The sequence below is a fragment of the Helianthus annuus genome, chromosome 16 (assembly GCF_002127325.2).
Source record: "Helianthus annuus cultivar XRQ/B chromosome 16, HanXRQr2.0-SUNRISE, whole genome shotgun sequence".
Lineage (NCBI taxonomy): Eukaryota > Viridiplantae > Streptophyta > Magnoliopsida > Asterales > Asteraceae > Helianthus > Helianthus annuus.
In genome coordinates, this window is record NC_035448.2 from 168,675,440 (window position 1) to 168,693,612 (window position 18,173).

The window sequence follows — 18,173 nt, forward strand, 5'->3', positions numbered from 1 at the left end:
ATCTCTTATGTACCTCACAGCATCAAGGCCAGACATAATGTACCCAACGTGCCTGCTTGCCAGATATCAAGTTAATCCGAAGGCCTCACATCTTGCTGCTGTTAAAAGGATTTTTCGTTATTTGAAGGCTTACCCCGACACCGGTCTGTGGTACCCTAGGGATAATAACTTTGAATTGGTAGCTTTCAGTGATTCTGATTTTGGCGGATGCAAAATCGACGGCAAATCCACAACGGCTGGATGTCAGTTCTTAGGAAATCGCCTAGTCACATGGCAGTGCAAGAAGCAGACGTGTGTAGCTACATCAACATGCGAAGCTGAATACATTGCTGCCTCAAGTTGTTGCTCCCAAGTTCTTTGGATCCAACAACAAATGCGGGACTACGGTTTTGAATTCCTAACTACTCCTATTTACGTTGATAATTCTGCTGCTTTAGATATCACTAGAAATCCTGTGCAGCATTCAAAGACCAAACACATCGAAATCAAATATCACTTCATACGTGATTGCTTTGAGAAAAGGCTAATCGATGTTGTTAAGGTCCACACCGATGACCAACGTGCCGACTTATTTACCAAAGCTTTTGACAAATCTAGATTTGACTTCTTATTATTGGTAAATGGCATTAAGGTCAAGCAAGAGTAAACCAACATCGGAAAATCATTTTTGTAAATATCTTTGTGTGTTTTAAATTTATCTTAGTTTGTTGATTTTAGGGGGAGTATATCCAAAAATCGGAAAATACAAAAACATCGAAAAATTTCAAAAACACAAAAACAACAGAAAAACAAAAATGAGTTTCCTGGCGAGCAAAAGAGAAAATGATAGTACATCAGTGGTCTATCCAAACCTCTTTAAACCTTAAATGAAAAACGATAAGCAGCTCTATATAAGATGTATCGGTAGGCTCACAATCATTTTAAAGTGTGCAGGGTGATATAAATCTTAATCGACTGAAGACCAGGTGGGAACCATTCATTGGCATATGGTCTTAGTACCGAAATTTCGTTTGATAGATTGCCGAGGTTCTGAGATATTCGGTCTTTATGCTGCTTATCATCTGGGTATCATGGTTGTATCTTTTACCGAAAAATAACGGGGACGCAAGTCTAGATCTTCCATGATACTACACATACGTGTACATATTACATACTGCATTCGACCTCAATAAGTGATAAACAATCACATGTCCAAATCAAATAAGTGATAAAATATCACATTTATCCGGGTGTCAAGTTCGTCTCTCTGCTGTACGGAAGTACTGACCTGTTCACGGACTTGCACCTGTGCCCTCATGCATACGAAAATCAAGTTCCTCATCAATAAGTGATTACATCACATAGGGCTTGTTTTCAAATCAAAATAAGTGAGTATCTCACAATTTATACGGTCAAACAGATGATAATCCGTATACTCACCGGTAAGATGAACTCTCGTGCATACCTTGATACGGGAATGTGTCGTGACGTGGATGAACACCGGTCGGTAAGTATAAATCATACATTAACGTATCCTCTAAACATGATTACATCTGATAAGTTGAGCTTAAGTGGACAACAATACCGATAATTGTTATAGGATGCTTATCTTAATGTTAACTAACTGAACAACAAGAGTGTTTTGGCATGACCGTACACTGATATGATTCTCTTACCCTCGAAACTCGCAAAAAGAATGTTTGTATATATTTATTTATTTACTGCTTAACTTTTATTGTTTTTCTTTTAAACAGTTTCGTCGTTTGATGCATATCAGCACGACATTAGCGGTGATGTCGTTTGATAACTCTCAAAGGATTTTAAATTGTTGTCTTTTAAATTTCAAAAATACCAAAAAGATTTTAGGCGTGTTTTAATATAAACTTTATAAAAGCCAAAAAGATTTTATTTCTGCTTTATTTTCGATCGTACGATGTTGGAGCTCGAGTCTTCGTTACCTGAAACCTGAACGAAAACCGAACTGACTAAATCTTCATAAACGGTCAAAAATTTGCATGTTTGAAAGTTAGAATTTAAAATTGATAAATTTATTAAACTTTCAAACTGTCGGACGGTGTTTGATTATGACATGGTCATTCGTGTGTCATTTGTTTATAACTATATTCCAAGCAGTTGTTCTCATTACGCGTTTAGATTTCTCGCATGTGCAGATTCTAAAGGCTGGGAGAACATAGTCGATGACAAGCTTTGGAATGAAGACACGACGAGAAGGCGCTCAAAAGATGAAGATGATCGAGTTGCCGCTGGCCATCATCAACACCACAAGGATCTCACTTCATAAAGATAAAGTCTTTTCACGAGCATAACTCAAGGGGGAGCTTATGTTAAGGGGGAGTTTGTCAACACACTTCTTACATGATACGGGTAGTTTGTTGATACACTCTCTGCTTTCAAGACGTGAAGACTTTGAAGATCCTCCGACTTTGAAGACTTGAAAGGACATCAGAGTTTTGAGAACTCGAAGACCCAAGACCGTCGAAGTTCGAGACGAGTCTACAACTATAGAAGATAAAGACAAAGCTACAGCCAAGGGGGAGTTTGTTGGTGCACTTGTGTCTGTACTTTGTCTGTATTCGGTCTGTATGTAAACGATGTCCTTGGTAGTCTGTAAGTTGACCAAGTCATCTATCCTCCTAGTTTGACTTGGCCAATATGTTGAAAGATGTCTGTCTGTATCGAAGGATAGCCTCGAAGGATACTGTTGATCCTTCGAGGTGCTCGAAAGATATGCTTCGAATGTTAGACCTCGAAGGATCATCCTTCGAGGTCCATGCTCATCTTTCGAACATGTTGTGATCGATAGATGATCCTTCGGACCATCTATCGGATCCTTCGAGCAGACCTGCTGTGTTTGGGTATATATACCCATGCAATGTGTTGAGTTCAGCAGACAGAAGACAGACAGAAACTTTGAGAGTTGAGAGCATTCTGTCCGAAACACTCACACACTTTGAGAGTTTATAGAACATTTCTGTAAACATTGAGCTTGTAACCGAACCCTCATTGCATTAATACAAGTTGTGTTAATCGGTGAACTTGTGTGTTTGTTTCTCTACTTGCTACTAACTCGGTTTGCTTGCTAGCTTGGATTCCGCACTCGCTAGTAGGTTTGTATAACAAGGTTTAGGTTCGTAATCCTCCGCGAAAAGGGACCTACAAATAATACTAGCAGATTAAGTCGAGTAAAGGCTAACCATCTTCGTATATCTGGTGATCTATTAACTGATTTGTGTGAGTATTGAGTAACGTGTAACAATTGAATAGCAAATATAATCCACGGTATATGCACATTTCCGACGGTATCCATATTTGTCCAAGTTCAATGAACCCAGAGCTACAAAGCGTAAGTAAATAAAACTGCTAATCGTCAATATGCAGCCCCAAAACCAAAAATCAGACGCTTATACAGAATTAGGGCTCCAAATCACTTTCTTCCAAATCCTTTATCCAACGCAAAGGCACACACACCCTAACCCATTCTACATTGCGTTTCTTTCTTTCTTTCGTGAACAACGAAATCCATCGGGGATCGTTGCATCTGTCTCTAAAAAATGGTTCGGAGGAACTCATCGAAGGTTAGACGTAGGGCTAGGGAACTGTCGGACGTTGATCGGATCACCCGATTGCCAGATGGTGTGATCCATCACATTTTTTCGTTCATAGATACTCGATCTGTTGTTCAAAGTAGTCTTCTATCACAAAGGTGGAAAAATACATGGAAATCGCACCCGCATTTGAACTTCGAGATCGGTCCATCTCCCGATGAGGTAAGTGGGTCTAAATTCCCCAATTTCACGCACCGCTTTCTATCTAAGCGTGATGACGTTACGGAGCTTTCCACCATCGCGTTCCGATCAAATTCAATCACTCTTCGGCTTCTTAAAAAGATCATACTCTATGCGATGTCGCACAAGACCCGGAAGCTAAAGATTGAATTCTCGGGTGATAAGCTAACACGACGTGGCGGATTTGATTCATCTTTGCTTAGATCTCGATATCTCCAACACCTTTCTCTGAACATTGATTTTGGGCTTAAAATCAGTCCATCTCTGACATGGGATTTTCCGGCTCTAACCACTCTAACTATTAAACGTGTTACATTCACGTTACAACTTGTTAATGATGATGCAAGTAAGTCTGTTGATCTGTTTTCCCGATTTCCGAATCTGAAAACTCTTGCGTTGTATGACTGTACGTTATCTGATATTGATACTTTCATAATCAAGTCAAGTGAGTTAGAGAGTCTATACTTGATCGGTATTTATCATTCGTGTGAGTTTGTGGTCTCCGCACCAAAGCTTTCATTGTTCACGTATAACGGCATTGCTCGGTTTTCGTTATCAGCCAAAGATCTCAACTCATTAAATACAGTAAATTTTCAAACTATCTATAGTAGATCTATTGAGGAGCATTCTATGTTACTTGAGTTGATGATGAAGACGTTCCAACAACTCTATAAGGCAAAGTCTCTTACCATAAACTTAGAAGCGTTGAAGCTTGTAGGTCCGGGTTTCGGGACCGAAACCGTGATTTTCGTGTTCATGTTCAAAGATGGAAGAGATAAGAGAGGATAAACATAACAAACTTTGTATTAATCCGGTAGTAAACATTACAAGTCGGCCCGGTTACATGACAACCGAACTAATACCAAAGAAGTATACATCCGGGGAGAAACCAAGTGGTGATTTCTCCCGGTGAGGTCTCAGACCTCCATTCTCTCTCTAGCACACACTTGTGCTCTCACTCTTATGTTGCAAATGACAAAGTGTTGGTATTTATACCAAAACAAACACTGCATATGATAAAGGTTCCATTCTTAAACAACTGCATCAAGTCTTGATCTTCAAGTGTCTGTGCAAAACATTCCACGCTGAACCGTTTGAATCACCAGAAGATCATAAACTCTACCACCTGAGATTGCGTTTAGAATTTTGCCGAAGAAATTCAACAAATGAAAAAATTTTTATCCCCCCATTTCTTTGGCAAAATCTCTAAACCTTAACAGATTCTTTCCACTTCAAAGAAACTGTCGTCAAATATTCACCAATTCCCTCCACCAAGCGGAACTGTTGTGTTTGGCCCATAATAGTCACGTTACCATGTTTGTCATTACATCGGTAACCGTGACTACCCCACATTTTCAAACATCAAGTCTTCATCATCTCTTGTGTTCATCATGCTGCATCACCCCGCGTGTTCCCAAATCCCGTACGAATTTTGATGTTGAAACTTTGAAGCCCGGTATGAATAATCCTTGCGAACACCCGACCCGACTCCAAGTGAATTAAATGATTAACCCCAACACACTGTCTGAGTTCATAAAATTCCACAACATCTGGATCCTTCGAAACACCTGCATCAAACGAAAGATAAACACCAAGATAGCTTCGAAAGATGATCTTTCGAAGTCTTTCGAGCACATGTCACATATCTTTCGAGCATCTTTCGAGCACATGTCACAGATCTTTCGAACACCTTTCGAAGTTGGACATGGCTGATCCTTCGTACACCTCAGACTTGATCCTTCGAAGTCTTTTTGATCCTTCGAAGAACTGATGATCTTTCGAGCACTCCTGTTCATCTTTCGAATCTCCTTGATCGAAGGATGATCTTTCGAGGTCGAAAGTTATCCTTCGATGGTCCTGACACAAGGACAGAAAGTACGACAGGTGTCAGAAAAGTTGATGTGGTAGGTGACCAACTTTCGCAAATTTCGAAGCATGAAAATTTGAAATTTGAATTTTGTTTTATCCTTCGAAATCTGTTCAATCTTTCGATGGACAAAACACCATCTTTCGAAAATTTGAAGCTGTCAAGAACATCAAGAACACGGTGACGGTGAGATCTGCAGATCCGACGAAAACACTTGTACACGTTGTTTTGATGAAGAAAACTTGAGTATTTTAGAGAAAAACATAAAACCCAACACCCGGTTTAGCACAGATCTGGATATCCGGGTCCAGATCTGGGTTTTTCTCATTTTCACCTTTTTACATCTTGAACAAAAACCCATAAAAATCACAGATCTAGAGCACATGTGACTTAGTAAACGGTTAGTTTTACTAAATCGGGCACCATGGCTCTGATACCAATTGTAGGTCCGGGTTTCGGGACCGAAACCGTGATTTTCGTGTTCATGTTCAAAGATGGAAGAGATAAGAGAGGATAAACATAACAAACTTTGTATTAATCCGGTAGTAAACATTACAAGTCGGCCCGGTTACATGACAACCGAACTAATACCAAAGAAGTATACATCCGGGGAGAAACCAAGTGGTGATTTCTCCCGGTGAGGTCTCAGACCTCCATTCTCTCTCTAGCACACACTTGTGCTCTCACTCTTATGTTGCAAATGACAAAGTGTTGGTATTTATACCAAAACAAACACTGCAGGTCGAAGGATCAGACTGACTGGTCGAAACATCATCCTTCGATCAGACAGTCTTCGAAAGATACTCACATACCTCGAATGATATCCTTCGATATCCTTCGAGGTCCATCCTTCGATGGGTATCTTTCGAGCTCATCGAAGGATATTCATAATCCTTCGATGCCTTATCCTTCGACACCAATAACAACACAGCAACTTTGTCTAGCAACACACACACACAGTCAAACCAACAACCCTCTCGTTTGACCACTTCAAACGAGCGGGTCTATACACGTTCGCTTGACCGTTTCACTAACTATTACAAATTCAGCATAAAATAAAACTAATCTATTCGACAAGCATCGGACACAAAATCTGCATCAACAAAGCTTCTTTCTATGTTCCCAGAATTGTGTGAAAGACGAAATTGCCCTTTCACAAGTCTGCAGAGTTTGACTGTGGTTTCAGGCCACTGGCTACCGCATTCCTTGACTGGGTTTTCCGGTGTTTTCGAGTATTTCAGTCGCAGCTCTCCGGCTCTTAAGATTCATATCGATTTGAATCCAACACCTTTGCGGTTCCGTTATTAGTGTTTTGATCCTGTCTGCAGCATGAAGAAATCATTGTCTGGTTGCTGGTAAGGTCAGTTTAAATTCTTTTACAAATTCTTGTTTAATAAGTTTTTAACTATTATGAAACTTGCAACTGGTGACATGTACGGATGCACATGTGAACCTGATGCTGAAAGTAACATGTAACAATTAAGCAGGTAATGCGGTAAAAAATCTGATATTGGTCAAGGACCGATATATGAGGTATTGGTAAATGTGGTGGGATATCGGTAGTATATCGCCATATCGGTAATTTAATATCATACTGAATTTATATATTTAGCAATTTAACACTAACAATTCAGTATACTATCCTGCCATTAACAAATTAACCTTTTTCAACTTGCAAAACACTAACAACTTTAGCATGTAGGAACTGATTAAGAATTAAAACACTAACATTTAACACTAACAATTAGAAATTAAGACTTAAAACACTAACATTTAACACTAACAATTAGAAATTAAGACTTAAAACACTAATAGGAATCAAGGTTTAAAAGTACGGAATCGTGCCTCGAGGTGTTTTTCCTTTGCCTCACAAGTCATACGCCTCAAGGCGAACCGAGGCGTATGCCCGAGGCGGATTAAAAAATAAATATAAAAATTATATACCTTATAAAAAATAAAATACTAACTAATTTTATCATAATATTTATCAAAAACATAAAAAACACACATAAAAAAAGATATGAAATGTTTGAAAATGACAATAACAGTCAAAAACAAGCATCAAAATCCCACGAGGCGCAACTTTTCTTAGCGCCTCAGTCCGTTGAGGCGCAGCGCAGGTATAAAATAACCCCCTGGCTCAAACTCGTTTTTTGGGCGCCTTGCCTCAACCGTTTTTTAAACCATGATAGCAATAATAAGAAGAAAAACGAATGGTAGAAGTATGAAGAAAGGTACTGATATCGGGAAAATTGGCAATATGTCAGTCAAATGGGTCCGGTATCTGTCAATATAGTCGATAATATCGGTACCGATAATCTGATTGATATTTTACACCGATATCTCACTAGGGGACCGATAACCGACGATATATCAGCGATATTAACTACATAATAATTTTGAAACACTATGTAAACTAATGTGTTTTTCACAACAAATTCGAACACAATCACATTATATACATATTGTGAACTTGTGTGTGTAAAAGAAAACTATTTGTATTATATTTACAAAATACAATTCAAATCACATTAACATGCACATATGCATGGTATACAAACTAATCTATTTGTACACTAAATCTAAGCAAGAAAGATCATATTCGTAATATGCACTTGTGTTGGTGCACTTGTGTCTGTACTTTGTCTGCATTCAGTCTCGATGTAAAACGATGTCTAAGTTAGCCTTGTAAGTTTGACCAAGTCAACTATCCTCCTAGTTTGACTTGGCCAAACAGTTAGCTTATGAATGTAACATGTCTGGTTCGAAGGATATCTCATCGAAGGATAGTTAGATCCTTCGATGAGCTCGAAAGTTGAACCTTCGATGGATGGACCTCGACAGATCAACCTTCGAGGTCACTGTGAACCCTTCGATGGAAGTCTGATCGAAAGATGATCTTTCGATCAGTATTCCTGATCCTTCGACAGGTTCAACACCGATAGATGATCCTTCGAGACATCTATCGGATCCTTCGGTCAGACCTGCTGTGTATGGGTATAAATACCCATGCAGTGTGTTCATTTCAGTTTAGACACTTAGAGACAGATAACACAAGAGAGACACTTGAGAGCATTCTGTCCGAAACACACACACACACTTTGAGAGTTTGCAAAACACATTTGTAAACATTGTGCTTGTAACCGGAACCTTCATTCGTATTAATACAAGTGGTGTTAATCGGTGAACCTTTGTGTGTTTGTGTTTATGCTTGTTTCATCTCGGTTTGCTTGCTAGCTTGGTTTCCGCACTCGCTAGTGGGTTTGTATAACAAGGTTTAGGTTCGTCATCCTCCGAGAGGGACCTACAAGTGGTATCAGAGCCGTGGCTCTTTACCTTGTTTAAAACCGGGTTTGTTCAAGTTCTTGGTGTGTTTGGACACTTGGTTTAGCACCCGTTTTTGTTGGTTTTCTTGCATTTTTAAATATAAAAACGCGTTCTAAACCTTTCGGGAGTGTTCAAGGTTGGGTTGGATAACTTAAAACTTGTTTTTAAGGAACTTTGTAATTTCCGGCCAAATTCCGGTCATTATTCCGGTGACTGTTTTCTGGATAGGGTTGTCCATTTTGGGTAACATTTTCAAAGTTGGAGAAAAGTTGTGTCTGCACATACCTTCTGCCGAAAGTTGTGCACCAACCCATCACCTTTCCCACCTACCCGTCAACTTTGTGTCAGTGTGTCAGAAGCTTTCGAAAGATATCCTTCGACATCGAAAGACCATCTTTCGATCAAAGACAGCTCGATAGCACTACAAAAAAAGTGAGCAGTAGGGACTAAATTATCAGAGACTGATGTTTCAGTCTCACATATATCGTATCTGGGACTGATTTTCAGTTACTGATAACATTGGGGACTAATGTTTACACAACACATTTTAGCAACTAATATTCAGTCGCTGATATATAGGTGCCTTATTTGAGACTAAATTTCAGTCGCAAATATATTTCCTATATAATGAAATATGGTACAAATGTATTTGAAACTATTCTTCAGTCTCTAATATAAAAGAAATGTATTTGGGACTGAAAATATTCAGTCTTGAATGCCTTTTGGTATAGGAAATGTTCAACGACTAATTTTCACTCTCTAGTTATGTTAATATAAATTCTACCATTTTATGAGAAGTATGAAGGACTAAAAATCAGCCTTAAAGATCTTTGTTTTGCAGTATTATTTGGGACTTATATTTACTCTCTGGTATGTTATAGACTCAAGATTAGTCCTCACAATACTTGAAACAAACCATATCAGGTATTGAGGTTAGAGACTTATATTCAGTCTCTTGTATGCTGTGGTTAATTCAGACATTCTTAAAGAACAATAAAAGGCAGAAAATCAATATCTAAGATTAAAAGAGGTTAAACTAACACAAGACTATTTATGAAACCTATCGACCGTTAGTAATTGTCGAAACAAGGAAATTCAATTATAAACCGCATATATGCCAAAGATATCCAACTTAATTCCTAAATTCCTACAAATAATAACCAAACTTTATATTATATTGTATGTGTATACAAATAGAACAAACTAAAGGTAAAATAATCTGAGCTAACGAGCGAGCCAAAGTGGGCTAATCCGGCTTGTTACGAACCAGCTGAGCTAGGCTCGCTTTCTAACCGAGCCGAGCTAGTTTTAAACTGAACTATACCAAGCCTTTTGTCCGAATTAAATCCGATAAAGCTCCGAGCCACGAGATTTCTAGATAACCCTAACCTACTCACAAAAAGATATACGATTCAATATAATTCATATCAACCTTTTATCACTATTATTATTATTACTATTATTATTATTATTATTATTATTATTATTATTATTATTATTATTATTATTATTATTATTATTATTATTATTATTATTATTATTATTATTATTATTATTATTATTAGTATTATTATAAGCTTCGTATGTGAGAATCATGAATTGGTCAAATTCAATATTTATATATTTAGCTTAACTAAAGAAAAAAAAGTATTATATCGACACTTTCATTTAAACTTGTTAATTATAATAGAAATTGTTACAATGTTAAGAACCCTTAAGTTTTTGGGGTATTTATTCAACCAGCAAACCTAACAAATCATGAAATCATTATTCATAGAAAAAACCTTAAGTTTTTGGGAGAAGCGGGATTCTTAAAAGAAGAGGCGGGAATTCCCAAAATATTAGGGCTCACGAATCACAAACTGGCGAAAGAATCGGGATCTCATTCCATTTTAATCCCTCAATTGAAATCGCATAATGAATATCCAGGATTCCGTTGCCGACGAGTTCTTACTGCTGCGAAGCATCACCCACAAATCACCTTCTATATTATACTATTGCAAAACCAGGTAACAAATCACCACTTTGTTGAGTTCGTAAAGTTCGTATCAATTGGTAATATGGTTCTGTTCGTTTATGTTTTTTGAGTTAATTTGATTTTGAAATTTTAACATAGTATTATTCTTCTATTCAGTCATGAAATTTCTTATTCATTACTGATCATGAAGTAATGAAATTTATTATAATGACATAAAAGGTATAAACATTACTGATCATGAAGTAATGAAATTTATTATAATGACACTAGTTGGAAATCCGCGCATTGCCGCGGGGTCGACAATTTACACCATTGTTCACATTTTCCGTTGTTTTATCAATCGTTATAAATGACTTGAAAGAATTAGTAATAGCATGAGTATTAATCCTATTGGAAGAAGACGCTCTGAAACGAAACCAAAAAAAACCGATTAAAACAAAATAAAAAATCAAAACTGAACCGAAACAAAACCAAATAAACCAACCAAACATAAACAAAAAACCGAAATCGAAACCGAAAAAACCGACTAAACCAAAACAAACGAAAAAAACAAAGCCGAACCGAAACTCGTCCCGTGCGGGTATCGGCCTAAAACCCGTTGTGATCCGAAACTCGTCCCGTGCGGAAACCCGTGTCGGCCAGCAACCAAGTTAGGTCAGATTTTGTTGAAATGAAAACACTTTTATCATAATTCGTTAATTATTCGGTGAGTAATTACTAACTAAGGTGTCAAATATGATTGTAAGACTTATATTGTTTCAGTGATAGTATAAACTTTCAAATAAATTGATTTAGGAGGTTCTACTTACTAGGGGTGCAAACAAGCCGAGCGGCTCGCGAGCTACTCGAGATCGGCTCGTGAAAAAGCTCGAAACGAGTCGAACCTTATCGAGTCCGAGCCGAGCTTGAGCCAAAAAACAAAGCTCGTTTGTTTATCGAGCTCGAGCTTGAGCCTCGCATGTGAAGCTCGTTAGGCTCGTCGACCCTTATCGAGCCTTAGTGTAAACGAGCCGAGTTGAGCCGAGCTTATTTAAACTTGTTTACCAGCCGACCTCGAACCTAAAAATAAGCTTATTTAGTAAACGAGCCCGAGCCCGAGCTTCACTTATCGAGCTCGCGAGCTTAAAAAGTTTATTATTTATATTATTTTAATTTCATATACTAATTAATTGATAATAAACGAGCCGAGCCCGAGCCGAGCTCGAGCTTAAGAAAATACAAACGAGCCGAGCTTGAGGTTTGAAAACAAAGCTCGAATCGAGCCGAGCTTGGTCGAGCTCGGGCTCGGCTTGGCTCGTTTGCACCCCTACTACTTACTAAAAAAACACTTTGGGTGAATTTTGACCACCTGGCCCATTTTGTTTTAAGCAAATTGTACAATTTCAGCTTGATTTAATTGCATTTGTGTAGTATGTATATTGTAAAGTTACCATACTCAGTTTTATTATTTATTCTTGCAGTACAATGTGGATGTTCGTGTTACTCATGATGGTCCTTACAAGAACAAGGTCTGAAGATGATTCTCGAGTACTTACAACTCAATCAACAGCCGAGGGAAGTGCATCTGCTAGAATGTCGCGCCCGAACCGCAGACGCAAGCGTAATTCGACCAACACCGGAGCTACCGGTACATTCAACTCTTTGAAATTCATTTGACCAAAGAGGCGCGGTCCGAATTTAAATCTTAGCGTCAATAGGACTCTAAAGGATTTGCCTGAGGGTTCTAAAATCCCTTTGAGAATGGATGAGCATACAATATCCTTTATTGGGACCTCAGCAACAGACTTTGCGACCGAGTGTGGAATCATTATGCGCAATTTTTGTCCGATGAACTATCACACATGGGAATCAGTACCGGAAGATGCGAAAACCTTGATGTATGAGAAACTAGAAGTAAGTTGTATTATTTTTACTTTTAAATATTTAGAAGCTATTATGATGTTACATTTTTGTTTCTATCATTAACAATGTATTCGATTTGATGTAGGGAAAATTCGAGTTATTGCGAACAAATACCATTTTTATGGAGTATGTGAATGCTCGATTACATGCCCAGTGGAAACGCACCCGAGGTAAATGGAGTGAACATTGGAAGAAGAACGGAGGGAAAACTAATCCGCAGCTAGCAAGATCTAAAAGGAAATCTGATTGCCCGATTCAAGAATGGAATCATTTGTGTGACTATTGGGAGTTAGAAAAAACTAAGGTATGCTATTTTTTTTTTACAAATCCAATACATATACGTGAATTACTTTCTTACTTTTCGGGTCTAACATGTATGACGTTTTTTATTATTTATAGAAATATAGTGATAAAATGGAAGCTAATAGAGCAAAACAAGTTAATATAAGCAGAGGGGGCTCTCGGTCGATAGCCAATCATACATTTCAAACGGTAAGATTTAGACTTTCGACTCATAATGCAATATATTATTGATGTTAACGTAGTAGTAGAATTTGATGAGTTTTTCTTAGGCTTATATCTGTTATAAAAAGATGAGTAAACTGCCATTTTGGTCCCTGAGGTTTGGTCACTTTTGCCACTTTAGTCCAAAACTCAAACCTTTTGCATCTGGGTCCCTGTGGTTTCTGTTTTATTGCCATTTTGGTCCAAAAATGAAATCAGGTCATATTTATCTTATAAAATCCTGCAATTTTGTCATTTTCCTCAGGGGCAAATCAGGTCATATTTGTCTTATAAAATATGGTATTTATTTATAAAAAAGAAATGATCATTTTGCCTCTGCCGAAAAGGACAAAATTGCAGGATTTTATAAGACAAATATGACCTGATTTCATTTTTGGACCAAAATGGCAATAAAACTGAAACCACAGGGACCCAGATGCAAAAAGTTTAAGTTTTGGACTAAAGTGGCAAAAGTGACCAAACCACAGGGACCAAAATGGCAGTTTACTCTAAAAAGATTGATTTTACTCTTTTTAGAATAAATCTAATCTTCATTATTATATTTTTTATAATGTTAGATAAATCCCGAGACTCAGATGCCGCCTAGCCCGTTAGAACTTTATCACAAGCTGCATTTCAATGCCACGAAACAAGGATGGCTAAATGAAAATTCACGTATTGAATATGTAAGCATCTTCTAGTTAAAAACTTTTGATTGTGATTTTTTTGTCAAATATATATTCCGCGTTGCTACTAGTTTTAAATACTATTCTCTTACCTTCTATTATGATAGGAAAACATCATTGCACATAAGCAGGAAGCCTTGGATGAATTAAATTCTAAAGGAATAACAATTACCACTACTATGGAGCATCAACTTGAGAAAGAAGCCATAAAAAGTGTTTGTGGTAGGAAGAAAACAATACAATCAGCATGGGAGGTTGGTGTTGGGCCCGTGTTGAGGAAAAAAGATAGTTGGATGAAATCGGTAGCTGAATCATCTCAACGAGACTCAAGTGAGAACGAAAGTCTGAGAAATAAGGTTATTGCACTTGAGGCGAAACAGAAACGAGATAAGGAGAAATATGAAAGAATGTTTGAGTTCATTGGCACAAAGTTTCCAGACTTTGAAAGCACAATACCCATAGATGCAAGTGTTGAAGCTATTAGTGATAATACAATTTAGGTAGTTAGTTATGATGTTTATTATCTTTTTTTATCTAGTACTCTTTTAAACTTTAGAACCGATTATTTGGTGTTATTTTGCTTGGTTATTGTGTAGGTCCGGGTTTCGGGATCCAACCCGTGATTTTCGTGTTCATGTTCAAAGATGGAAGAGATAAGAGAGATGATAACAAACAAACTTTGTATTAATCCGGTAGTAAACATTACAAGTCGGCCCGGTTACATGACAACCGAACTAATACCAAAGAAGTATACATCCAGGGAGAAATCAAGTGGTGATTTCTCCCGGTGAGGACTCAAACCTCCTATCACTCTCTAGCACACACTTGTGCTCTCACTCTTATGTTGCAAATGACAAAGTGTTGGTATTTATACCAAAACATAGGCTGCAGGTCGAAGGATCAGACTGACTGGTCGAAACATCATCCTTCGATCAGACAGTCTTCGAAAGATACTCACATACCTCGAATGATATCCTTCGATATCCTTCGAGGTCCATCCTTCGATGGGTATCTTTCGAGCTCATCGAAGGATATTCATAATCCTTCGATGCCTTATCCTTCGACACCAATGACAACACAGCAACTTTGTCTAGCAACACACACACACAGTCAAACCAACAACCCTCTCGTTTGACCACTTCAAACGAGCGGGTCTATACACGTTCGTTTGACCGTTTCACTAACTATTACAAATTCAGCATAAAATAAAACTAATCTATTCGACAAGCATCGGACACAAAATCTGCATCAACAAATTCCCCCTTGTCCGTTGCTGTCGAATGCTGAAAATGCAATTGCAATCAATCTTCAGCCAAGTATTCATCTTCTCTGTGTAGACAAATTCCCCCTTGACCGATGATCCAGGTAAGTAGTATCCTGATGTTCATTGTATAAGATTTCCCCCTCAAAGTACGCGTATCCGTGTTGAGTGTTGTGCAATTTCCTCAAAAGGATCAATTGACCGATCTTCCGCTGATCTTCCAATACTCCAACCGGCATATGATAAAGGTTCCATTCTTAAACAACTGCATCAAGTCTTGATCTTCAAGTGTCTGTGCAAAACATTCCACGCTGAACCGTTTGAATCACCAGAAGATCATAAACTCTACCACCTGAGATTGCGTTTAGAGATTTACCGAAGAAATTCAACATTTGAAAATTTTTATCCCCCCGTTTCTTTGGTAAAATCTCTAAACCTTAACAGATTCTTTCCACTTCAAAGAAACTGTCGTCAAATATTCACCAATTCCCTCCACCAAGCGGAACTGTTGTGTTTGGCCCATAATAGTCACGTTACCATGTTTGTCATTGCATCGGTAACCGTGACTACCCCACATTTTCAAACATCAAGTCTTCATCATCTCTTGTGTTCATCATGCTGCATCACCCCGCGTGTTCCCAAAGCCCGTACGAATTTTGATGTTGAAACTTTGAAGCCCGGTTTGAATAATCCTTGCGAGCACCCGACCCGACTCCAAGTGAATTAAATGATTAACCCCAACACACTGTCTGAGTTCATAAAATTCCACAACATCTGGATCCTTCGAAACATCTGCATCAAACGAAAGATAAACACCAAGACAGCTTCGAAAGATGATCTTTCGAAGTCTTTCGAGCACATGTCACATATCTTTCGAGCATCTTTCGAGCACATGTCACAGATCTTTCGAACACCTTTCGAAGTTGGACATGGCTGATCCTTCGTACACTTCAGAATTGATCCTTCGAAGTCTTTTTGATCCTTCGAAGAACTGATGATCTTTCGAGCACTCCTGTTCATCTTTCGAATCTCCTTGATCGAAGGATGATCTTTCGAGGTCGAAAGTTATCCTTCGATGGTCCTGACACAAGGACAGAAAGTACGACAGGTGTCAGAAAAGTTGATGTGGTAGGTGACCAACTTTCGCAAATTTCGAAGCATGAAAATTTGAAATTTGAATTTTGTTTGATCCTTCGAAATCTGTTCAATCTTTCGATGGACAAGCAACATCTTTCGAAAATTTGAAGCTGTCAAGAACATCATGAACACGGAGGACTGTTCATCTGCAGATCCGACGAAAACACTTGTACACGTTGTTTTGATGAAGAAAACTTGAGTATTTTAGAGAAAAACATAAAACCCAACACCCGGTTTAGCACAGATCTGGATATCCGGGTCCAGATCTGGGTTTTTCTCATTTTCACCTTTTTTTTTTTACATCTTGAACAAAAACCCACAAAAATCACAGATCTAGAGCACATGTGACTTAGTAAACGGTTAGTTTTACTAAATCGGGCACCATGGCTCTGATACCAATTGTAGGTCCGGGTTTCGGGATCCAACCCGTGATTTTCGTGTTCATGTTCAAAGATGGAAGAGATAAGAGAGATGATAACAAACAAACTTTGTATTAATCCGGTAGTAAACATTACAAGTCGGCCCGGTTACATGACAACCGAACTAATACCAAAGAAGTATACATCCAGGGAGAAATCAAGTGGTGATTTCTCCCGGTGAGGACTCAAACCTCCTATCACTCTCTAGCACACACTTGTGCTCTCACTCTTATGTTGCAAATGACAAAGTGTTGGTATTTATACCAAAACATAGGCTGCAGGTCGAAGGATCAGACTGACTGGTCGAAACATCATCCTTCGATCAGACAGTCTTCGAAAGATACTCACATACCTCGAATGATATCCTTCGATATCCTTCGAGGTCCATCCTTCGATGGGTATCTTTCGAGCTCATCGAAGGATATTCATAATCCTTCGATGCCTTATCCTTCGACACCAATGACAACACAGCAACTTTGTCTAGCAACACACACACACAGTCAAACCAACAACCCTCTCGTTTGACCACTTCAAACGAGCGGGTCTATACACGTTCGTTTGACCGTTTCACTAACTATTACAAATTCAGCATAAAATAAAACTAATCTATTCGACAAGCATCGGACACAAAATCTGCATCAACATATTGTTATGATATTAGTGCTTGAATGTATTAGAATTTTGGGAAGCAAGAGGCAAATTTATGAATTATATTACTGTAATTTAGTAACTGTATTTTAATATATAAACTAAAAAAATAGTCATTGCAAAACATATTAGAGACTGATTTAGAAGACTGATTTTCAGACCCCTAAATAAATATATTAGAGACTGAACATGAATGTTATCTTAGACTGATTATTAGACTCCACAAGTACATATTGGAGACTAAAATAACATAGTATCAGACACTAATTTTTAGTCACTAAACTTGCCATATTAACGACTGAAATCGAGTCGTACCTGGGACTAATTCTCAGTCTTTAAAACAGTTTATTGCAGACTGATTTGATCCGGAATCATGATGTAATGAAACCAATAGGGACTATATATACTTGTTTAGATAACTAATTTTCAGTCCCTAAAGTTACACAGAGGGACTGAAATATCATAGTATCTGAGACTGATTTGCAGTCATTGAAGATATGTTTTAGGGACTAAAATGATGTGGTACCAGAGCCAAATTAAGGACTGAACTTTTATGCATCGGAGACTGACTGATAGTACCTGATGGTGTCATACAATGGGGACTGATTTTTAGTTACTAAAACCACTATTTAGGACTAGGTATCTGGTACTGACTGGGG

The 18,173-nt window shown here is 38.0% G+C and overlaps 3 protein-coding genes across 3 annotated transcripts; all 3 read left to right on the forward strand.

Annotated features, from left to right (window-relative positions):
• The first annotated feature begins 3,551 nt into the window (after positions 1-3,551).
• On the forward strand, positions 3,552-12,471 carry LOC110931203 (F-box/LRR-repeat protein 25-like). Its single transcript, XM_035985650.1, has 2 exons — positions 3,552-4,499; positions 12,418-12,471. Exons 1-2 carry the CDS (start codon positions 3,552-3,554, stop codon positions 12,469-12,471), a joined length of 1,002 nt encoding a protein of 333 aa, XP_035841543.1.
• Positions 12,472-12,618: 147 nt separating this feature from the next.
• LOC118488301 lies at positions 12,619-13,393 on the forward strand. The gene is made up of 3 exons (XM_035985651.1): positions 12,619-12,850; positions 12,945-13,163; positions 13,259-13,393. Exons 1-3 carry the CDS (start codon positions 12,698-12,700, stop codon positions 13,391-13,393), a joined length of 507 nt encoding a protein of 168 aa, XP_035841544.1. The 5' UTR covers positions 12,619-12,697.
• A 553-nt stretch (positions 13,394-13,946) lies between these two features.
• Positions 13,947-14,627, forward strand: LOC118487946. The gene is made up of 2 exons (XM_035984876.1): positions 13,947-14,049; positions 14,157-14,627. Exons 1-2 carry the CDS (start codon positions 13,960-13,962, stop codon positions 14,547-14,549), a joined length of 483 nt encoding a protein of 160 aa, XP_035840769.1. The 5' UTR covers positions 13,947-13,959; the 3' UTR covers positions 14,550-14,627.
• The last annotated feature ends 3,546 nt before the right edge of the window (positions 14,628-18,173 follow it).